The following is a 24475-nucleotide window of genomic DNA, read 5'->3' as shown; positions in this document are numbered from 1 at the left end:
CACGGAAATCAAAGAATTCGACATTGCAAAAATATACTTGAAACTCGCTTACCGCACCAAACTTAACCCAAGTTAACCTAACCTGCACCGAAATCGAAGAATTCGAGATTGTTAGATTTACACAAAACTCGCTTACATCACCAAACCTAACCCAATCTAACTTAACCATCACGGAAATCAAAGAATTCGACATTGCAAAAATATACACGAAACTCGCTTACCTCACCAAACGTTACCCAACCCAACCTTACCATCACCGAAATCAAAGAATACGACATCGCAAAAATATACACAAAACTCGCTAACCTCACCAAACCTAACCCAACCTAACCTAACGATCACGGAGATCAAAGAATTCGACATTACAAAAATATACTTGAAACTCGCTTACCGCACCAAACTTAAACCAACCTAACCTAACCGTCACCGAAATCGAAGAATTCGAGATTGTAAGATTTACACAAAACTCGCTAACCTCACCAAACCTATCCCAACCTCGCCTAACTATCACCGAAATCAAAGAATTCGACAATGCAAAAATATACACAAAACTCGCTAACCTCACCAACCTAGCCTAACTATCACCGAAATCAAAGAATTCGACAATGCAATAATATACACAAAACTGGCTTACCTCACCAAACCTAACCCAACCTAACCTGAACATCACCGAAATCAAAGAATTCGACATTGCAAAAATATACTTGAAACTCGCTTACCGCACCAAACTTAACCCAACCTAACCTAACCGTCACCGAAATCAAAGAATTCGAGATTGTAAGATTTACACAAAACTCGCTTACCCCACCAAACCTAACCCAACCCAACCTAACCGTCACCGAAATCAAAGAATTCGACATTGCAAAAATATACACGAAACTCGCTTACCTCTCAACCCTAACCCAACCCAACCTATCCAACACCGAAATCAAAGAATTCGAGATTTTTAGATTTTCACAAAACTTGCTTACCTCACCAAACCTAACCCAACCTAACCTAACCATCAAAGAAATCAAAGAATTCGACATTGAAAAAATACACACGAAACTAGCTTAACAATCCAAACTTAACCCAACCTAACCTAACCGTCACCGAAATCGAATAATTCGAGAAAAAAAAATTTACTCAAAACTCGCTTACAGAACCAAACCTATCCCGACCTAGCCTAACTATCACCGAAATCAAAGAATTCGACAATGCAAAAATATACACAAAACTCGCTAACCTCACCAAACCTAACCCAACCTAGCCTTACTATCACCGAAATCAAAGAATTCGACAATGCAATAATATACACAAAACTCGCTTACCTCACCAAACCTAACCCAACCTAACCTGAACATCACCGAAATCAAAGAATCAGAGATTGTAAGATTTACACAAAACTCGCAAACCTCACCGAACTTAACTAAACCTAACCTATCCAACACTAAATTCAAAGAATTAAAGAGTTTTAGATTTTCACAAAACTTGCTAATCTCACAAAACCTAACCCAACCTAGCCTAACTATCACCGAAATCAAAGAATTTGACATTGCAAAAATATACACGAAACTCGCTTATCTCACCAAACCTAACCCAACCAAACCTTACCATCACCGAAATCAAAGAATTCGACATCGCAAAAATATACACAAAACTCGCTAACCTCACCAAACGTAACCCAACCCAACCTAACCATCACCGAAATCAAAGAATTCGACATCGCAAAAATATACACAAAACTCGCTTACTTCACCAAACGTAACCCAACCCAACCTAACCATTACCGAAATCAAAGAATTCAACATCGCAAAAATATACACAAAACTCGCTAACCTTTTTTTTTTTTTTTTTTTTTTTTTTTTTTTTTTTTATCGTCGGAGGTGGGGAATCTTCCAAAGACATCCTCCAGCCCGAACTGGAGGATAGTGTCGAATTTTTACCGACTAAACCCCACCCCCTTGACACCTCTGCTCCCCGGACACATTTTCATGTTTTGCTTCGGGAAAGCAGTTTTGTCTTAGCCATTTATGGCTCTTCCTTCGAGTTCTCGGGTTCTTTCTGCTTCTTCTTTATTTTTCATTATCATCGAAGCAAATGCTTCCCACGCTGACCAGGCAGTTGCGCTATCCAGTATGACGAAGATTATGTTTATCGGCGTCAGGTGTTCTACGCCGATTACAGTTCTGAATGTTCTTCTGTCGTCTTCCCATGCTGGACAATCAAAGGTTGTGTGGGCCGCGTCGTCTTTCTCGTTTTCACAGTGGTGGCACTTCGGAGTTGTTTCCTTTCCTATTTTGTGTAGGTAGGTCCCGAAGCACCCGTGACCTGTGAGTATTTGGGTCGTGTGGTGATTTAGTTCGCCGTGCTTTCTTTGGCACCACGCTTTTAGGTCTCCGATGAGATGGTGTGTCCATCGACCTTTTTCAGAGTTGTTCCATCTGTCTTGCCATTTGATTATCGTTGTTTCTCTGGCTGTACTCTTTTTTTCACCTCTGTAGATCGCTTGTCGTTCTAGAGCGAGTAAGTCGATCGGTGGAATGGCGCACAACACCAGGATGGCATCTTCTGATACTGTTCGGTATGCCGCTGCGACTCTTAATGCAGCTCTTCTTTGTACTCTAGCGAGGCTGAGCCTCGTCCTCTCAACCTTTGTTTTTTCCGCCCAAATCGGAGCACCGTACAGGAGGACTGAGTGTACTACTTCACAGTATAGTTTTCTTCTCCTCTGTTTCGGTCCACCGATGTTGGGCATCAGTCTGGCGAGGTCTTCTGCTATTTGGGCCGCCCTAGCTCCCGCTTTTTCCGCATGTTTTGCAAAGCGTAGTTTGTCATCTAACTGCACTCCCAAATACCGCAGTGATCTGCTGAACGTCACCTCAAAACCGTTGACTGTTATTTGAGGAGGCAGCAGCTTTCTACGTCTTGTGAAGAATACAGCTTCGGTTTTCTGGACGGCGAGCTCCAAGCCAGCATCCACGAGCCATTTTTTTAACCCTTCTTATGGCTTCTTCGCTTCTTAGGCGTAAAGATGTTGTGTTCTTTGCGGTGACAAGCAACGCGACATCGTCAGCAAAGGCGACCAGGCTCGTTTCATCTGGCATTTGGATCTTCAACAAGCCGTCGTACATTACATTCCAAAGCGCCGGGCCCAGGACCGATCCCTGTGGTACGCCCGCAGTGACTGATCGTTCGTATTTTTTGCCCATGCATTCATACAGAAGGATTCTGTCCGAAAAATAGCTTTCGATCATCTTGATAAGTTTTTCCGGAGCATTGATAGTGACTAATGCATCGAGAGTCCTTCCCCAGTTGGCAGTGTTGAATGCATTTTTTATGTCGAGCGCGATCATCACAACATGTTTGCTCGCCTTGACGCTCCCACGCCATGCAAGTCTTACGGTGTTTACGACTTCACTGATCGCGTCAATAGTTGAGCGACCGGGTTGAAATCCAAATTGCTGCGATGACAGTCCTGTGTCGCTGTTTTCTAGCTGTTGTTGTAGTCGCTGTAGGAGAAGTCTCTCTAGTAACTTTCCTACCCCATCAAGTAGGCAGAGTGGCCTGTATGATGAAGGTCCTGGTGGGCCTCCCTTTCCTTTTGAAATCAGCACGAGTTTTTGTCTTTTCCATGGTTTTGGAAAGGTTCCTTCCGACAGACAAGCATTGAAGGTCGTCAACAGCAACGCAGGATCGCTCAAGGCAATTCTTTTAATAACTGCGTTTGGAATGCAGTCCGGTCCCGGCGCCTTTTCAATATTTATTCGTTTGGCGGCTGCTACGACTTCTTCCTCCGTGAAAATCGGCATCTCATCACCAGTACTGCTCGCCGATCGTCTTTCCATCACTGGGTGTTGCGGAAAGAGGCCATCTATGACCAATTCAAGACTCGCCTTATTTTCAAGATATGGATCGACAGTTCCAATTCGGAGCTTTTTCCTTATGATCTTATATGGGCTCCCCCACGGATCCACATCAATCGATTTGCAGAGCTCTTTCCAGCATCTCTCTTTACTTTCTTTTATAGCTTTTCGTAAAGCTATCCTGGCTTCTTGATATTTCACTCTGTGCTGTTCATTGCTTGACCGTCGTTGTGCTCGGCGTCTGCAGGTTAAGCACTCGCGGCGAAGTATGGCGATGTTTTCGGTCCACCAGAAGACCGGGCGCCTCTTTTTACCTCCGCGTCTCGGCATCGATGCGTCGCAGCTCTCACTCAATAGGTCATTTAATGAGTTGGCAATGTCTTCGGCTCCAACCCCGCTGCTTGCGACGTCAGTCACTTTTGATCTTAGTTCTGCAACGGCTTCGTCCAAAGCTACGATGTCCAGCTTACGAGCTCCCCAGCCAGAACTAGAAGGTAACATTTGTGGCCCGGCGAGGCGATCTTCCAACTCGAAGCCAATGTAGCGATGGTCGCTGTGAGAGTAGCTGTCAAGCACTTGCCATTTTCGGATCCTGCCAATTATTGTTTCACCTGCAAATGTGACATCGATGACCGATCCGGTGCTGCCCCGAACGAACGTGTAAGCACTTCCTACGTTGGCCGCATGCAGATGTAAATGCGATGCCATTTCAGAGAGTAAAATACCTCTGCGATCCGTTTTTTGAGAGCCCCACTCTGGAGCTTTTGAGTTAAAATCTCCGGCAACGACAACAGGTAAGGTCGATGTTCTCACGTCATCTTCAAGGCAGACGAGATCTCTCTTGAACTCCTCTACTGTTGCACTAGGAGAAAAATAGCAGCTATAGAACCTCACTCCCCTCATCTCCACCCACGTCCAGCCTTGGACGCCAATTGAAACAGCATTCGTGATTCGCAGGTGGGCAGTTGGTGTGTAGATTGCAGATCTTGAGCTTGCATCCGAATACCATCGATGAGGAATGTTGCGGTACTGTTCAGACACAATCACGAGGTCCGCTCGCCGCTCCTCTGCTGTCTGTATCATCACATCCTGCGCCGCCTGGCATCCATTCAGATTGATCTGGAGTATGCGGATCATTGTTGTGTTCGTCTTTTCAGAGCTGTCCGGAGGGCTGCACAGCTTCGACTACCGGTCTGATGACCGCTGCTTATTTTTTCTCCTTCACAAATGCTGCAGTGTGGGTCGTTCTTACAAATCACAGCTTTATGGCCTTCCTGGCCGCACTTGTTACATTCTTTGCTTCTGTCTTGTTTGCTGGCGCATTCTACCGCAATGTGTCCGAATCCCCGACACCTGAAGCATCTTATTATATGGACTCGGGGCCTCAAACGACAATTGACCCATCCGATTCGAATTCTTCCAGCCTTAATCAATTCAGTGGCATCGTCTCTCGGGAGTTTGACCATCGCCATCTGAGTGCCTCCATAAGCCGGTTTGAACGTGATCAATCGCGCATTTCTCACCACATGTGGTGAAGCGCTTGCTAATGCCTCCATCAATTCTGTCTCATCCGTGGCCCCATCGATGTCCCGTATTTCAATGACGACTCCAGGGACGAGCCTCTTCACAGTCGCACCATTGCCCAGAATCGCGGAAATCGCACCCATTAGCTCTTCCGTTTTTGTTGTTCCTTTTTGCATTTTTATAAGAACTTCTCCACCCTTTGTTTGACGAATAGCGGCAACATCTACATTCTCCATTGGAATTTCTTTTCTGATTTTCTTTAAGGTGTCTGCATATGTCACCGTGCCGTCTGACTTTATTGTTATAGCCTCATTTCTGGGGCCTGGTGGAAATCGCGCATATCGATCTTGAAAGATATTTTCAATGTTTGGCTGACGCCGATCGTTGTTGTTGTTGGTGTTCTTTGTATTATTTGTTCTTTTATTCTTTTTATTCCGCCTTCTTTTTGACCTTACTTCTTTCCAGGAATCCTCTTTTGGTTGATCTAGTGAGGATGCCGAGTCCATGATTGCGGGATTTTCCGGTATTAAAGCATTTGGAGGATTCTTTAAAACATCGCTCGAGGTGGGATTGAGTTCTATTAGTGTTTTAGTTTGTAATCTATGCTTTAACAGGTCTAGTTTTATGTCTTTATATGTATTAAAGGCTATCATTGCCTCTTCAATTCCATCCTTGATTGGAACGTAGGTATTTTTACGTATTTTACTATTGAGATCAATTAGAATTAATTCTAATTTGTGGAATACCTTCTGCTCGAGAGCTTCTTTAGCAGTAATCTCACACATTTCCAAAGATATGCTAGCCATTGTTGTCATTATTCCAATTTCTCCGACTAAAAAGTTCACCGTGATCGTTAATTTTTCAATCGGTACGCGCTCGCACACTATTTATTTTGGTCGTTGTTAGTGGTACTTTGATCTGCCGTAATCGCAACAAGTCGTTAGCAACGTAGTTGTTATTAATATTAATGAGCTGTTGTAAGACGTTTATGTTGTGATGGACACTTTAACAGTAACTTTGTCTCTTGTCTCCAGTCAACAGTGTTACGATTCACCGTGGGTGTGTGTAAATGAAAGTAATTAAACTCGCTAACCTCACCAAACCTAACCCAACCTAACCTAACCATCACGGAAATCAAAGAATTCGACATTGCAAAAATATACTTTTAACTCGCTTACCGCACCAAACTTATCCCAACCTAACCTAACCGTCACCGAAATCGAAGAATTCGAGATTGTAAGATTTACACAAAACTCGCTTACATCACCAAACCTAACCCAATCTAACTTTACCATCACCGAAATCAAAGAATTCGACATTGCAAAAATATACACGAAACTCGCTTACCTCACCAAACCTAACCCAACCTAAACTTACCATCACCGAAATCAAAGAATTCGACATTGCAAAAATATACACAAAACTCGCTTACCTCACCAAACGAAACCCAACCTAACCTAACCATCACCGAAATCAAAGAATTCGACATCGCAAAAATATACACAAAACTCGCTAACCTCACTGAACCTAACCCAACCTAACCTAACCATCACCGAAATCAATGAATTCGATATTTTAAGATTTACACAAAACTCGCTTACCTCACCAAACCTAACCCAACCCAACCTAACCGTCACCGAAATCAAAGAATTCGACATTGCAAAAATATACACGAAACTCGCTAACCTCACCAAACGTAACCCAACCCAACCTAACCATCACCAAAATTAAAGAATTCGACATCGCAAAAATATACACAAAACCCGCTTACCTCACCAAACGTAGACCAACCCAACCTAACCATCACCGAAATCAAAGAATTCGACATCGCAAAAATATACTTGAAACTCGCTTACCGCACCAAACTTAACCCAACCTAACCTAACCGTCACCGAAATCGAAGAATTCGAGATTGTAAGATTTACACAAATCTCGCTTACATCACCAAACCTAACCCAATCTAACTTAACCATGACCGAAATCAAAGAATTCGACATTGCAAAAATATACACGAAACTCGCTTACCTCACCAAACCTAACCCAACCTAACCTAACCATCACCGAAATCAAAGAATTCGACATTGCAAAAATATACACGAAACTCGCTTACCTCACCAAACGTAACCCAACCCAACCTTACCATCACCGAAATCAAAGAATACGACATCGCAAAAATATACACAAAATTCGCTTACCTCACCAAATCTAACCCAACCTAACCTAACGATCACGGAGATCAAAGAATTCAACATTACAAAAATATACTTGAAACTCGCTTACCGCACCAAACTTAACCCAACCTAACCTAACCGTCACCGAAATCGAAGAATTCGAGATAGTAAGATTTACACAAAACTCGCTAACCTCACCAAACCTATCCCAACCTAGCCTAACTGTCACCGAAATCAAAGAATTCGATAATGCAAAAATATACACAAAACTAGCTTAACAATCCAAACTTAACCCAACCTAACCTAACTGTCACCGAAATCGAAGAATTCGAGATAAAAAGATTTACGCAAAACTCGCTTACATTACCAAACCTAACCCAACCAAGCCTAACTATCACCGAAATCAAAGAATTCGACAATGCAATAATATACACAAAACTTGCTAACCTCACCGAACCTAACCCAACCTAACCTAACCATCACCGAAATCAATGAATTCGATATTTTAAGATTTATACAAAACTCGCTTACCTCACCAAACCTAACCCAACCCAACCTAACCATCGCCGAAATCAAAGAATTCGACATTGCAAAAATATACACGAAACTCGCTAACCTCACCAAACGTAACCCAACCCAACCTAACCATCACCGAATTCAAAGAATTCGACATTGCAAAAATATACACGAAACTCGCTTACCTCACCAAACGTAACCCAACCCAACCTTACCATCACCGAAATCAAAGAATACGACATCGCAAAAATATACACAAAATTCGCTTACCTCACCAAATCTAACCCAACCTAACCTAACGATCACGGAGATCAAAGAATTCAACATTACAAAAATATACTTGAAACTCGCTTACCGCACCAAACTTAACCCAACCTAACCTAACCGTCACCGAAATCGAAGAATTCGAGATAGTAAGATTTACACAAAACTCGCTAACCTCACCAAACCTATCCCAACCTAGCCTAACTGTCACCGAAATCAAAGAATTCGATAATGCAAAAATATACACAAAACTAGCTTAACAATCCAAACTTAACCCAACCTAACCTAACTGTCACCGAAATCGAAGAATTCGAGATAAAAAGATTTACGCAAAACTCGCTTACATTACCAAACCTAACCCAACCAAGCCTAACTATCACCGAAATCAAAGAATTCGACAATGCAATAATATACACAAAACTTGCTAACCTCACCGAACCTAACCCAACCTAACCTAACCATCACCGAAATCAATGAATTCGATATTTTAAGATTTATACAAAACTCGCTTACCTCACCAAACCTAACCCAACCCAACCTAACCATCACCGAAATCAAAGAATTCGACATTGCAAAAATATACACGAAACTCGCTAACCTCACCAAACGTAACCCAACCCAACCTAACCATCACCGAATTCAAAGAATTCGACATTGCAAAAATATACACGAAACTCGCTGACCTCACCAAACCTAACCCAACCCAACCTTACCGTCACCGAAATCAAAGAATTCGACATTGCAAAAATATACAAAAAACTCCTTTACCTCACCAAACCTTACCCAACCTAACCTATCCAACACCGAAATCAAAGAATTCGAGATTTTTAGATTTTCACAAAACTTGCTTACCTCACCAAACCTAACCCAACCTAACCTAACCATCAAAGAAATCAAAGAATTCGACATTGCAAAAATATACACAAAACTAGCTTAACAATCCAAACTTAACCCAACCTAACCTAACCGTCACCGAAATCGAAGAATTCGAGATAAAAAGATTTACGCAAAACTCGCTTACATTACCAAACCTATCCCAACCTAGCCTAACTATCACCGAAATTAAAAAATTCGACAATGCAAAAATATACACAAAACTCGCTAACCTCACCAAACCTAACCCAACCTAGCCTGACTATCACCGAAATCAAAGAATTCGACAATGCAAAAATATACACAAAACTCGCTAACCTCACCAAACCTAACCCAACCTAACCTAACTATCACCGAAATCAAAGAATTCGTAATTGCAAAAATATACACGAAACTTGCTTACCTCAACAAACGTAACCCAACCCAACCTAACCATCACCGAAATCAAAGAATTCGACAATGCAAAAATATACACAAAACTCGCTAACCTCACCAAACCTAACCCAACCTAGCCTAACTATCACCGAAATCAAAGAATTCGACAATGCAATAATATACACAAAACTGGCTAACCTCACCAAACCTAACCCAACCTAACCTGAACATCACCGAAATCAAAGAATTCGACATTGCAAAAATATACACGAAACTCGCTTACCTCACCAAACGTAACCCAACCCAACCTAACCATCACCGAAATCAAAGAATTCGACATCGAAAAAATATACACAAAACTCGCTAACCTCACCAAACCTAACCCAACCTAACCTAACCATCACGGAAATCAAAGAATTCGACATTGCAAAAATATATTTGAAACTCGCTTACCGCACCAAACTTAACCCAACCTAACCTAACCGTCACCGAAATCGAAGAATTCGAGATTGTAAGATTTACACAAAACTCGCTAACCTCACCAAACCTAACCCAACCAAGCCTAACTATCACCAAAATCAAAGAATTCGACAATGCAAAAATATACACAAATCTCGCTTACCTCACCAAACCTAACCCAACCAAACCTAACCATCACCGAAATCAAAGAATTCGACATTGCAAAAATATACACAAAACTAGCTTAACAATCCAAACTTAACCCAACCTAACCTAACCGTCACCGAAATCGAAGAATTCGAGATAGAAATATTTACGCAAAACTCGCTTACATTACCAAACCTATCCCAACCTAGCCTAACTATCACCGAAATCAAAGAATTCGACAATGCAAAAAAATACACAAAACTCGCTAACCTCACCAAACCTAACCCAACCTAGCCTAACTATCACCGAAATCAAAGAATTCGACAATGCAAAAATATACACAAAACTCGTTAACCTCACCAAACCTAACCCAACCTAACCTAACTATCACCGAAATCAAAGAATTCGACATTGCAAAAATATACACGTAACTCGCTTACCTCACCAAACGTAACCCAACCCAACCTTACCTTCACCGAAATCAAAGAATTCGACATCGCAAAAATATACACAAAACTCGCTAACCTCACCAAACCTAACCCAACCAAACCTAACCATCACGGAAATCAAAGAATTCGACATTGCAAAAATATACTTGAAACTCGCTTACCGCACCAAACTTAACCCAACCTAACCTAACCGTCACTGAAATCGAAGAATTCGAGATTGTAAGATTTACACAAAACTCGCTAACCTCACCAAACCTAACCCAACCAAGCCTGACTATCACCAAAATCAAAGAATTCGACAATGCAATAATATACACAAATCTCGCTTACCTCACCAAACCTAACCATCACCAAAATCAAAGAATTCGACATTAAAAAAATATACACAAAACTAGCTTAACAATCCAAACTTGACCCAACCTAACCTAACCGTCACCGAAATCGAAGAATTCGAGATAAAAAGATTTACGCAAAACTCGCTTACACTACCAAACCTAACCCAACCAAGCCTAACTATCACCGAAATCAAAAAATTCGACAATGCAATCATATACACAAAACTCGCTAACCTCACCGAACCTAACCCAACCTAACCTAACCATCACCGAAATCAATGAATTCGATATTTTAAGATTTACACAAAACTCGCTAACCTCACCAAACCTAACCCAACCTAACCTAACCATCACGGAAATCAAAGAATTCGACATTGCAAAAATATACTTGAAACTCGCTTACCGCACCAAACTTAACCCAACCTAACCTAACCGTCACCGAAATCGAAGAATTCGAGATTGTAAGATTTACACAAAACTCGCTAACCTCACCAAACCTAACCCAACCAAGCCTAAAAATCACTGAAATCAAAGAATTCGACAATGCAATAATATACACAAAACTCGCTAACCTAGCCGAACCTAACCCAACCTAACCTAACCATCACCGAAATCAATGAATTCGATATTTTAAGATTAACACAAAACTCGCTTACCTCACCAAACCTAAACCAACCAAACCTAACCGTCACCGAAATCAAAGAATTTGACAATGCAAAAATATACACAAAACTCGCTTACCTCACCAAACTTAACCCAACCTAGCCTAACCGTCACCGAAATCAAAGAATTCGACATTGCAAAAATATACCCAAAACTCGCTAGCCTCACCAAACCTTACCAAACCTAGCCTTACTATCACCGAAATTAAAGAATTCGACTTTGCAATAATATACACAAAAATCGCTTACCTCACCGATCCTAACCCAACCTAACCTAACTATCACCGAAATCAATGAATTCGATATTTTAAGATTTACACAAAACTCGCTTACCTCACCAAACCTAACCCAACCCAACCTAACCGTCACCGAAATCAAAAAATTCGACATTGCAAAAATATACACGAAACTCGCTAACCTCACCAAACGTAACCCAACCCAACCTAACCATCGCCGAATTCAAAGAATTCGACATTGCAAAAATATACAAGAAGCTCGCTAACCTCACCAAACCTAACCCAACCCAACCTTACCGTTACCGAAATCAAAGAATTCGACATTGCAAAAATATACAAAAAACTCGTTTACCTCACCAAACCTAACCCAACCTAACCGAACCATCAAAAAATTCGACATTGCAAAAATGTACACGAAACTAGCTTAACAATCCAAACTTAACCCAACCTAACCTAACCGTTACCGAAATCGAAGAATTCGAGATAAAAAGATTTACGCAAAACTCGCTTACATTACCAAACCTTATGCAACCTAGCCTAACTATCACCGAAATCAAAGAATTCGACAATGCAAAAATATACACAAAACTCGCTAACCTCACCAAACCTAACCCAACCTAACCTAACTATCACCGAAATCAAAGAATTCGACAATGCAATAATATACACAAAACTGGCTAACCTCACCAAACCTAACCCAACCTAACCTGAACATCACCGAAATCAAAGAATTCGACATTGCAAAAATATACACGAAACTCGCTTACCTCACCAAACGTAACCCAACCCAACCTAACCATCACCGAAATCAAAGAATTCGACATCGAAAAAATATACACAAAACTCGCTAACCTCACCAAACCTAACCCAACCTAACCTAACCATCACGGAAATCAAAGAATTCGACATTGCAAAAATATACTTGAAACTCGCTTACCGCACCAAACTTAACCCAACCTAACCTAACCGTCACCGAAATCGAAGAATTCGAGATTGTAAGATTTACACAAAACTCGCTAACCTCACCAAACCTAACCCAACCAAGCCTAACTATCACTGAAATCAAAGAATTCGACAATGCAATAATATACACAAAACTCGCTAACCTAGCCGAACCTAACCCAACCTAACCTAACCATCACCGAAAACAATGAATTCGATATTTTAAGATTAACACAAAACTCGCTTACCTCCCCAAACCTAACCCAACCCAACCTAACCGTCACCGAAATCAAAGAATTCGACATTGCAAAATTATACACGAAACTCGCTAACCTCACCAAACGTAACCCAACCCAACCTATCCAACACCGAAATCGAAGAATTCGACAATGCAAAAATATACACAAAACTCGCTAACCTCACCAAACTTAACCCAACCTAACCTAACCGTCACCGAAATCAAAGAATTCGACATTGCAAAAATATACACAAAACTCGCTAGCCTCACCAAACCTTACCAAACCTAGCCTTACTATCACCGAAATTAAAGAATTCGACTTTGCAATAATATACACAAAAATCGCTAACCTCACCGATCCTAACCCAACCTAACCTAACTATCACCGAAATCAATGAATTCGATATTTTAAGATTTACACAAAACTCGCTTACCTCACCAAACCTAACCCAACCCAACCTAACCGTCACCGAAATCAAAAAATTCGACATTGCAAAAATATACACAAAACTCGCTAACCTCACCAAACCTAACCCAACCCAACCTAACCATCGCCGAATTCAAAGAATTCGACATTGCAAAAATATACAAGAAGCTCGCTAACCTCACCAAACCTAACCCAACCCAACCTAACCATCGCCGAATTCAAAGAATTCGACATTGCAAAAATATACAAGAAGCTCGCTAACCTCACCAAACCTAACCCAACCCAACCTTACCGTTACCGAAATCAAAGAATTCGACATTGCAAAAATATACAAAAAACTCGTTTACCTCACCAAACCTAACCCAACCTAACCGAACCATCAAAAAATTCGACATTGCAAAAATGTACACGAAACTAGCTTAACAATCCAAACTTAACCCAACCTAACCTAACCGTTACCGAAATCGAAGAATTCGAGATAAAAAGATTTACGCAAAACTCGCTTACATTACCAAACCTTATGCAACCTAGCCTAACTATCACCGAAATCAAAAAATTCGACAATGCAAAAATATACACAAAACTCGCTAACCTCACCAAACCTAACCCAACCTAGCCTAACTATCACCGAAATCAAAGAATTCGACAATGCAATAATATACACAAAACTGGCTAACCTCACCAAACCTAACCCAACCTAACCTGAACATCACCGAAATCAAAGAATTCGACATTGCAAAAATATACACGAAACTCGCTTACCTCACCAAACGTAACCCAACCCAACCTAACCATCACCGAAATCAAAGAATTCGACATCGAAAAAATATACACAAAACTCGCTAACCTCACCAAACCTAACCCAACCTAACCTAACCATCACGGAAATCAAAGAATTCGACATTGCAAAAATATACTTGAAACTCGCTTACCGCACCAAACTTAACCCAACCTAACCTAACCGTCACCGAAATCGAAGAATTCGAGATTGTAAGATTTACACAAAACTCGCTAACCTCACCAAACCTAACCCAACCAAGCCTAACTATCACTGAAATCAAAGAATTCGACAATGCAATAATATACACAAAACTCGCTAACCTAGCCGAACCTAACCCAACCTAACCTAACCATCACCGAAAACAATGAATTCGATATTTTAAGATTAACACAAAACTCGCTTACCTCCCCAAACCTAACCCAACCCAACCTAACCGTCACCGAAATCAAAGAATTCGACATTGCAAAAATATACACGAAACTCGCTAACCTCACCAAACGTAACCCAACCCAACCTATCCAACACCGAAATCGAAGAATTCGACAATGCAAAAATATACACAAAACTCGCTAACCTCACCAAACTTAACCCAACCTAACCTAACCGTCACCGAAATCAAAGAATTCGACATTGCAAAAATATACACAAAACTCGCTAGCCTCACCAAACCTTACCAAACCTAGCCTTACTATCACCGAAATTAAAGAATTCGACTTTGCAATAATATACACAAAAATCGCTAACCTCACCGATCCTAACCCAACCTAACCTAACTATCACCGAAATCAATGAATTCGATATTTTAAGATTTACACAAAACTCGCTTACCTCACCAAACCTAACCCAACCCAACCTAACCGTCACCGAAATCAAAAAATTCGACATTGCAAAAATATACACAAAACTCGCTAACCTCACCAAACCTAACCCAACCCAACCTAACCATCGCCGAATTCAAAGAATTCGACATTGCAAAAATATACAAGAAGCTCGCTAACCTCACCAAACCTAACCCAACCCAACCTTACCGTTACCGAAATCAAAGAATTCGACATTGCAAAAATATACAAAAAACTCGTTTACCTCACCAAACCTAACCCAACCTAACCAAACCATCAAAGAATTCGACATTGCAAAAATGTACACGAAACTAGCTTAACAATCCAAACTTAACCCAACCTAACCTAACCGTTACCGAAATCGAAGAATTCGAGATAAAAAGATTTACGCAAAACTCGCTTACATTACCAAACCTTACGCAACCTAGCCTAACTATCACCGAAATCAAAGAGTTCGACAATGCAAAAATATACACAAAACTCGCTAACCTCACCAAACCTAACCCAACCTAGCCTAACTATCACCGAAATCAAAGAATTCGACAATGCAATAATATACACAAAACTGGCTAACCTCACAAAACCTAACCCAACCTAACCTGAACATCACCGAAATCAAAGAATTCGACATTGCAAAAATATACACGAAACTCGCTTACCTCACCAAACGTAACCCAACCCAACCTAACCATCACCGAAATCAAAGAATTCGACATCGAAAAAATATACACAAAACTCGCTAACCTCACCAAACCTAACCCAACCTAACCTAACCATCACGGAAATCAAAGAATTCGACATTGCAAAAATATACTTGAAACTCGCTTACCGCACCAAACTTAACCCAACCTAACCTAACCGTCACCGAAATCGAAGAATTCGAGATTGTAAGATTTACACAAAACTCGCTAACCTCACCAAACCTAACCCAACCAAGCCTAACTATCACTGAAATCAAAGAATTCGACAATGCAATAATATACACAAAACTCGCTAACCTAGCCGAACCTAACCCAACCTAACCTAACCATCACCGAAATCAATGAATTCGATATTTTAAGATTAACACAAAACTCGCTTACCTCCCCAAACCTAACCCAACCCAACCTAACCGTCACCGAAATCAAAGAATTCGACATTGCAAAAATATACACGAAACTCGCTAACCTCACCAAACGTTACCCAACCCAACCTATCCAACACCGAATTTGAAGAATTCGACAATGCAAAAATATACACAAAACTCGCTAACCTCACCAAACTTAACCCAACCTAACCTAACCGTCACCGAAATCAAAGAATTCGACATTGCAAAAATATACACAAAACTCGCTAGCCTCACCAAACCTTACCAAACCTAGCCTTACTATCACCGAAATTAAAGAATTCGACTTTGCAATAATATACACAAAAATCGCTAACCTCACCGATCCTAACCCAACCTAACCTAACTATCACCGAAATCAATGAATTCGATATTTTAAGATTTACACAATACTCACTTACCTCACCAAACCTAACCCAACCCAACCTAACCGTCACCGAAATCAAAAAATTCGACATTGCAAAAATATACACGAAACTCGCTAACCTCACCAAACGTAACCCAACCGAACCTAACCATCGCCGAATTCAAAGAATTCGACATTGCAAAAATATACAAGAAGCTCGCTTACCTCACAAAACCTAACCCAACCCAACCTTACCGTTACCGAAATCAAAGAATTCGACATTGCAAAAATATACAAAAAACTCGTTTACCTCACCAAACCTAACCCAACCTAACCGAACCATCAAAGAATTCGACATTGCAAAAATGTACACGAAACTAGCTTAACAATCCAAACTTAACCCAACCTAACCTAACCGTCACCGAAATCGAAGAATTCGAGATAAAAAGATTTACGCAAAACTCGCTTACATTACCAAACCTTACGCAACCTAGCCTAACTATCACCGAAATCAAAGAATTCGACAATGCAAAAATATACACAAAACTCGCTAACCTCACCAAACCTAACCCAACCTAGCCTAACTATCACCGAAATCAAAGAATTCGACAATGCAATAATATACACAAAACTGGCTAACCTCACCAAACCTAACCCAACCTAACCTGAACATCACCGAAATCAAAGAATTCGACATTGCAAAAATATACACGAAACTCGCTTACCTCACCAAACGTAACCCAACCCAAACTAACCATCACCGAAATCAAAGAATTCGACATCGAAAAAATATACACAAAACTCGCAAACCTCACCAAACCTAACCCAACCTAACCTAACCATCACGGAAATCAAAGAATTCGACATTGCAAAAATATACTTGAAACTCGCTTACCGCACCAAACTTAACCCAACCTAACCTAACCGTCACCGAAATCGAAGAATTCGAGATTGTAAGATTTACACAAAACTCGCTAACTTCACCAAACCTAACCCAACCAAGCCTAACTATCACTGAAATCAAAGAATTCGACAATGCAATAATATACACAAAACTCGCTAACCTAGCCGAACCTAACCCAACCTAACCTAACCATCACCGAAATCAATGAATTCGATATTTTAAGATTAACACAAAACTCGCTTACCTCCCCAAACCTAACCCAACCCAACCTAACCGTCACCGAAATCAAAGAATTCGACATTGCAAAAATATACACGAAACTCGCTTACCTCACCAAACGTAACCCAACCCAACCTATCCAACACCGAAATCGAAGAATTCGACATTGCAAAAATATACACAAAACTCGCTAGCCTCACCAAACCTTACCAAACCTAGCCTTACTATCACCGAAATTAAAGAATTCGACATTGCAATAATATACACAAAAATCGCTTACCTCACCGATCCTAACCCAACCTAACCTAACTATCACCGAAATCAATGAATTCGATATTTTAAGATTTACACAAAACTCGCTTACCTCACCAAACGTAACCCAACCCAACCTAACCATCGCCGAATTCAATGAATTCGACATTGCAAAAATATACAAGAAGCTCGCTAACCTCACCAAACCTAACCCAACCAAGCCTGACTATCACCAAAATCAAAGAATTCGACATTGAAAAAATATACACAAAACTAGCTTAACAATCCAAACTTAACCCAACCTAACCTAACCGTCACCGAAATCGAAGAATTTGAGATAAAAAGATTTACGCAAAACTCGCTTACACTACCAAACCTAACAAACCAAGCCTAACTATCACCGAAATCCAAAAATTCGACAGTGCAATCATATACACAAAACTCGCTAACCTCACCGAACTTAACCCAACCTAACCTAACCATCACCGAAATCAATGAATTCGATATTTTAAGATTTACACAAAACTCGCTAACCTCACCAAACCTAACCCAACCTAACCTAACCATCACGGAAATCAAAGAATTCGACATTGCAAAAATATACTTGAAACTCGCTTACCGCATTAAACTTAACCCAACCTAACCTAACCGTCACCGAAATCGAAGAATTCGAGATTGTAAGATTTACACAAAACTCGCTAACCTCACCAAACCTAACCCAACCTAGTCTAACTATCACCGAAATCAAAGAATTCGACAATGCAATAATATACACAAAACTGGCTAACCTCACCAAACCTAACCCAACCTAACCTGAACATCACCGAAATCAAAGAATTCGACATTGCAAAAATATACACGAAACTCGCTTACCTCACCAAACGTAACCCAACCCAACCTAACCAACACCGAAATCAAAGAATTTGACATCGAAAAAATATACACAAAACTCGCTAACCTCACCAAACCTAACCCAACCTAACCTAACCATCACGGAAATCAAAGAATTCGACATTGCAAAAATATACTTGAAACTCGCTTACCGCACCAAACTTAACCCAACCTAACCTAACCGTCACCGAAATCGAAGAATTCGAGATTGTAAGATTTACACAAAACTCGCTAACCTCACTAAACCTAACCTTACCAATCCTAACTATCACTGAAATCAAAGAATTCGACAATGCAATAATATACACAAAACTCGCTAACCTAGCCGAACCTAACCCAACCTAACCTAACCATCACCGAAATCAATGAATTCGATATTTTAAGATTAACACAAAACTCGCTTACCTCCCCAAACCTAACCCAACCCAACCTAACCGTCACCGAAATCAAAGAATTCGACATTGCAAAAATATACACGAAACTCGCTTACCTCACCAAACGTAACCCAACCCAACCTATCCAACACCGAAATCGAAGAATTCGACAATGCAAAAATATACACAAAACTCGCTAACCTCACCAAACTTAACCCAACCTAACCTAACCGTCACCGAAATCAAAGAATTCGACATTGCAAAAATATACACAAAACTCGCTAGCCTCACCAAACCTTACCAAACCTAGCCTTACTATCACCGAAATTAAAGAATTCGACATTGCAATAATATACACAAAAATCGCTAACCTCACCGATCTTAACCCAACCTAACCTAACTATCACCGAAATCAATGAATTCGATATTTTAAGATTTACACAAAACTCGCTTACCTCACCAAACCTAACCCAACCCAACCTAACCGTCACCGAAATCAAAAAATTCGACATTGCAAAAATATACACGAAACTCGCTAACCTCACCAAACGTAACCCAACCCAACCTAACCATCGCCGAATTCAATGAATTCGACATTGCAAAAATATACAAGAAGCTCGCTAACCTCACCAAACCTAACCCAACCCAATCTTACCGTCACCGAAATCAAAGAATTCGACATTGCAAAAATATACAAAAAACTCGTTTACCTCACCAAACCTTACCCAACCTAACCTATCCAACACCGAAATCAAAGAATTCGAGATTTTTAGATTTTCACAAAACTTGCTTACCTCACCAAACCTAACCCAACCTAACCAAACCATCAAAGAAATCAAAGAATTCGACATTGCAAAAATGTACACGAAACTAGCTTAACAATCCAAACTTAACCCAACCTAACCTAACCGTCACCGAAATCGAAGAATTCGAGATAAAAAGATTTACGCAAAACTCGCTTACATTACCAAACCTTACGCAACCTAGCCTAACTATCACCGAAATCAAAGAATTCGACAATGCAAAAATATACACAAAACTCGCTAACCTCACCAAACCTAACCCAACCTAACCTAACTATCACCGAAATCAAAAAATTCGACATTGCAAAAATATACCCGAAACTCGCTTACCTCACCAAACGTAACCCAACCCAACCTAACCATCACCGAAATCAAAGAATTCGACATCGCAAAAATATACACAAAACTCGCTAACCTCACCAAACCTAACCCAACCTAACCTAACCATCACGGAAATCAAAGAATTCGACATTGCAAAAATATACTTGAAACTCGCTTACCGCACCAAACTTAACCCAACCTAACCTAACCGTCACCGAAATCGAAGAAATCGAGATTGTAAGATTAACACAAAATTCGCTAACCTCACAAAACCTAACCCAACCAAGCCTGACTATCACCAAAATCAAAGAATTCGACAATGCAATAATATACACAAATCTCGCTTACCTCACCAAACCTTACCATCACCAAAATCAAAGAATTCGACATTGAAAAAATATACACAAAACTAGCTTAACAATCCAAACTTAACCCAACCTAACCTAACCGTCACCGAAATCGAAGAATTCGAGATAAAAAGTTTACGCAAAACTCGCTTACACTACCAAACCTAACCCAACCAAGCCTAACTATCACCGAAATCAAAAAATTCGACAATGCAATCATATACACAAAACTCGCTAACCTCACCGAACCTAACCCAACCTAACCTAACCATCACCGAAATCAATGAATTCGATATTTTAAGATTTACACAAAACTCGCTTACCTCACCAAACCTAACCCAACCCAACCTAACCGTCACCGAAATCAAAGAATTCGACATTGCAAAAATATACACGAAACTAGCTTAACAATCCAAACTTAACCCAACCTTACCTAACCGTCACCTAAATCGAAGAATTTGAGATAAAAAGATTTACGCAAAACTCGCTTACATTACCAAACCTATCCCAACCTAGCCTAACTATCACCGAAATCAAAGAATTCGACATTGCAAAAATATACACAAAACTCGCTTACCGCACCAAACTTAACCCAACCTAACCTAACCGTCACCGAAATCGAAGAATTCGAGATTGTAAGATTTACACAAAACTCGCTAACCTCACCAAACCTAACCCAACCAAGCCTAACTATCACTGAAATCAAAGAATTCGACAATGCAATAATATACACAAAACTCGCTAACCTAGCCGAACCTAACCCAACCTAACCTAACCATCACCGAAATCAATGAATTCGATATTTTAAGATTAACACAAAACTCGCTTACCTCCCCAAACCTAACCCAACCCAACCTTACCGTCACCGAAATCAAAGAATTCGACATTGCAAAAATATACACGAAACTCGCTAACCTCACCAAACGTAACCCAACCCAACCTATCCAATACCGAAATCGAAGAATTCGACAATGCAAAAATATACACAAAACTCGCTAACCTCACCAAACTTAACCCAACCTAACCTAACCGTCACCGAAATCAAAGAATTCGACATTGCAAAAATATACACAAAACTCGCTAGCCTCACCAAACCTTACCAAACCTAGCCTTACTATCACCGAAATTAAAGAATTCGACATTGCAATAATATACACAAAAATCGCTAACCTCACTAGAAAAGACTTCGATAATGGTTTGATGTAGTTTATTGAAATGTAAAATCTGCACGTGGTGGTTCAGCGGAGCGTACGAGAACACAACTTCTCCGTACGCCGTCTTTTCGCTGACTTACCGACCGTAGCGTTCTTCCGCTTGGGTCGACACTACTGCCAACTCGTCAATAATGCCAATCGACAATCAGTTAATAAGACTGTTTGCCATACGTCATTATAAAAGTCGGAACATAGTCCCACATAGGAAAACTGTTGAACAATACAGTTATTCTACAGAGTTACAGCATTACTGACGAGTCGTTAACAATAACTCATAGCTCTTAAATTAATTAAATAGAGGGTGAATAATGAAACCTTTGCCTCATCCAGTGTGAGGATAAAATCAATTTATTGGTTCAGTAATATTTCAACTTATAGGTATACCTCTGGTGAATGTTGTTTCTATTTACATTAAAATTTTTGAAATCTCCTTTGAAGCTGTGAATAAGCATTACAAAATAAGGTTACTTTAAAAAAGAGAGAGTGGACTGTATATAGTTTAAAACTTAAGCATTCCTCATCTTGAGGTTAACTTAGACAATACAATGTTGACACTATTACAGTTGTCAATACAGATCAGCTATTACCGATCAACTAAACTTGATTAGTGAGTGTAATGCTCCTAAGTTAACTTGATTTCATCAACAAGTAACACAAACATTGCTAAATTAAAAGTAAATTGGAAAGTCATTCATTCATTCCTACAAGCAGGAAATGAAGGCGAACTATGATTATAGATGTCTCTACGTTAAACATCGAAATGTTCAGTATTATAATATTTACTTATTCTATGATTCACATAGATACTATAAACAGTAAGAGTTAACTTATGTTTTCATAACAAGAAACATAAGACCTGCGGATGACTCCCGGCAGGTTATAATTAAGTAGACATGAAATAATTTAAGATGCTCCATTAAGTTTGGCTTGGAGACTAACATTAACAAATCATGAATATAATTTTAACTGTCAAATTTGAACAATTTATTTTAAACTCGGATATCCTTCCGAGTGATGACATGAGACAAGTCTTATATTATAAAGACAAAATGATTAGATTAAATTCGGAGATATATACTGCCGAATGTTAAAATGAAAATAGCTTAAATTATACACACAACACAATTAAAGTGAATTACGGAGTACTACTATTAACATTGAATGATTTAAACTCATGATTACATCTAATAAGTAATATGCGTTGGGGGTAGTGTCTTCGGGTTAAACTAAGCTACCGAAGTTGACGGAATTGAAGCTGCTGTTTCTCCTCCATCTTGCTGATCTTCCTTCCTGTCAAGTGGTCCTTGTGGTAGAATCGGCAATGGCGCCACTAGATGACTGGACCGACGAAACTCTCCGCTGGCAGTAAAGACGTCGACGACTCGAACTCTGCCATCTGGTCCGGGATACAATTTAGTGACTCGACCCAAGACCCATCGGGTTGGCAGCATGTGTTCCTCCTTTAACAGGACCATTTGACCCACACTCAGATTGTTGCTCGAGTCCTTCTTCCATTTGTGTCGTAACTGCAAAGAATGTAAATATTCCGCCGACCAACGTTTCCAAAATGCTGCTGTGGTCAATTGTATCTGAAGCAGATTGGCATGGACATTAGTGTTATATTTAACCTCCATTGGAAGAGCGAGTAAGGATCTGCCAATTAAGAAATGTCCAGGTGTGAGGGGTAAAAGGTCTAGTGGATCCGATGACAAGGGACTAAGAGGACGGGAATTCATGCAAGCTTCTATTTGAGTCAATACCGTACAAAATGATTCGAAATTTATGGTGGTGGCCTTTAACACCTTGTTTAAATGAATTTTCATGGATTTAACCGCTGCTTCCCACAGCCCTCCCATGTGAGGCGCCCTTGGCGGGTTAAACTTCCAACGAATCCCTTCGGAGGCTACATACCGTAGTAGCTTCTCCTCATGAGGACGTTCGTAAATTAATTTTACTAAATTAACGAGTTCACGACTTGCACCGACAAAATTAGTAGCATTGTCGGAATATATCGTATTGGGCCTGCCACGTCTGGCTACGAATCTTCTTAAACAATTTAAGAAATTTGAACTCGTTAAGTCTCCGACAAGTTCCAAGTGAACTGCCTTACTGGAAAAACACACAAAGACACAAACGTAACCCTTAATTATCTTAGAATTCTTATTGCAACCACTCTTCACAGGAAAAGGTCCTGCGAAGTCTATCCCCACATGACTGAAGGGAAAATTAGCAGTGGTACGTTCGAGCGGGAGTAATCCCATTAATCTATTGTGTGACAGTGGTTTATTTCTGAAACAAATGACACATGAACGCACCACTCCTTTGACAGTATTATGTCCGGCCAATGGCCAATAGGTCTGCCGCAATAACGACAGTAAGGCTTGAGTACCCAAGTGAATATATTTCAAGTGTGCATCTCGGACAATCATGTGTGTAAGTTTATGCTTATTTGACAAGATAATGGGTGACGTTGATAGAGTTGTTCCCAGAGGAAGTCTACTTCCAACACAAATTAAATTCTCATGGAATAGAGGGGACAATTTAGCTAATTTACTGCTACTGGGAATTGGATGTCCCTTGCTCAGCAAATGATATTCCAATGGAAATGATTCCATT

At 40.2% G+C, this 24475-nt stretch overlaps 1 protein-coding gene across 1 annotated transcript in view; it reads right to left on the bottom strand.

Moving 5' to 3' along the window:
• The window catches only part of LOC143916841 (uncharacterized), a 504240-nt gene extending 480120 nt beyond the window's left edge, over positions 1-24120 (bottom strand). The window contains exon 1 of the mRNA XM_077438089.1: positions 21821-24120. Coding sequence (XP_077294215.1) covers positions 23086-24120 — 1035 coding nt within the window. The 3' untranslated portion in view covers positions 21821-23085. The remainder of the gene's footprint in view (positions 1-21820) is intronic.
• Between the last annotated feature and the right edge of the window lie 355 nt (positions 24121-24475).

This window comes from Arctopsyche grandis, chromosome 9, assembly GCF_051622035.1.
Source record: "Arctopsyche grandis isolate Sample6627 chromosome 9, ASM5162203v2, whole genome shotgun sequence".
NCBI classification, from domain to species: domain Eukaryota; kingdom Metazoa; phylum Arthropoda; class Insecta; order Trichoptera; family Hydropsychidae; genus Arctopsyche; species Arctopsyche grandis.
The sequence above is the reverse complement of the archived record's forward strand: the minus strand, read 5'-3'. Positions and strand labels throughout refer to the sequence as shown.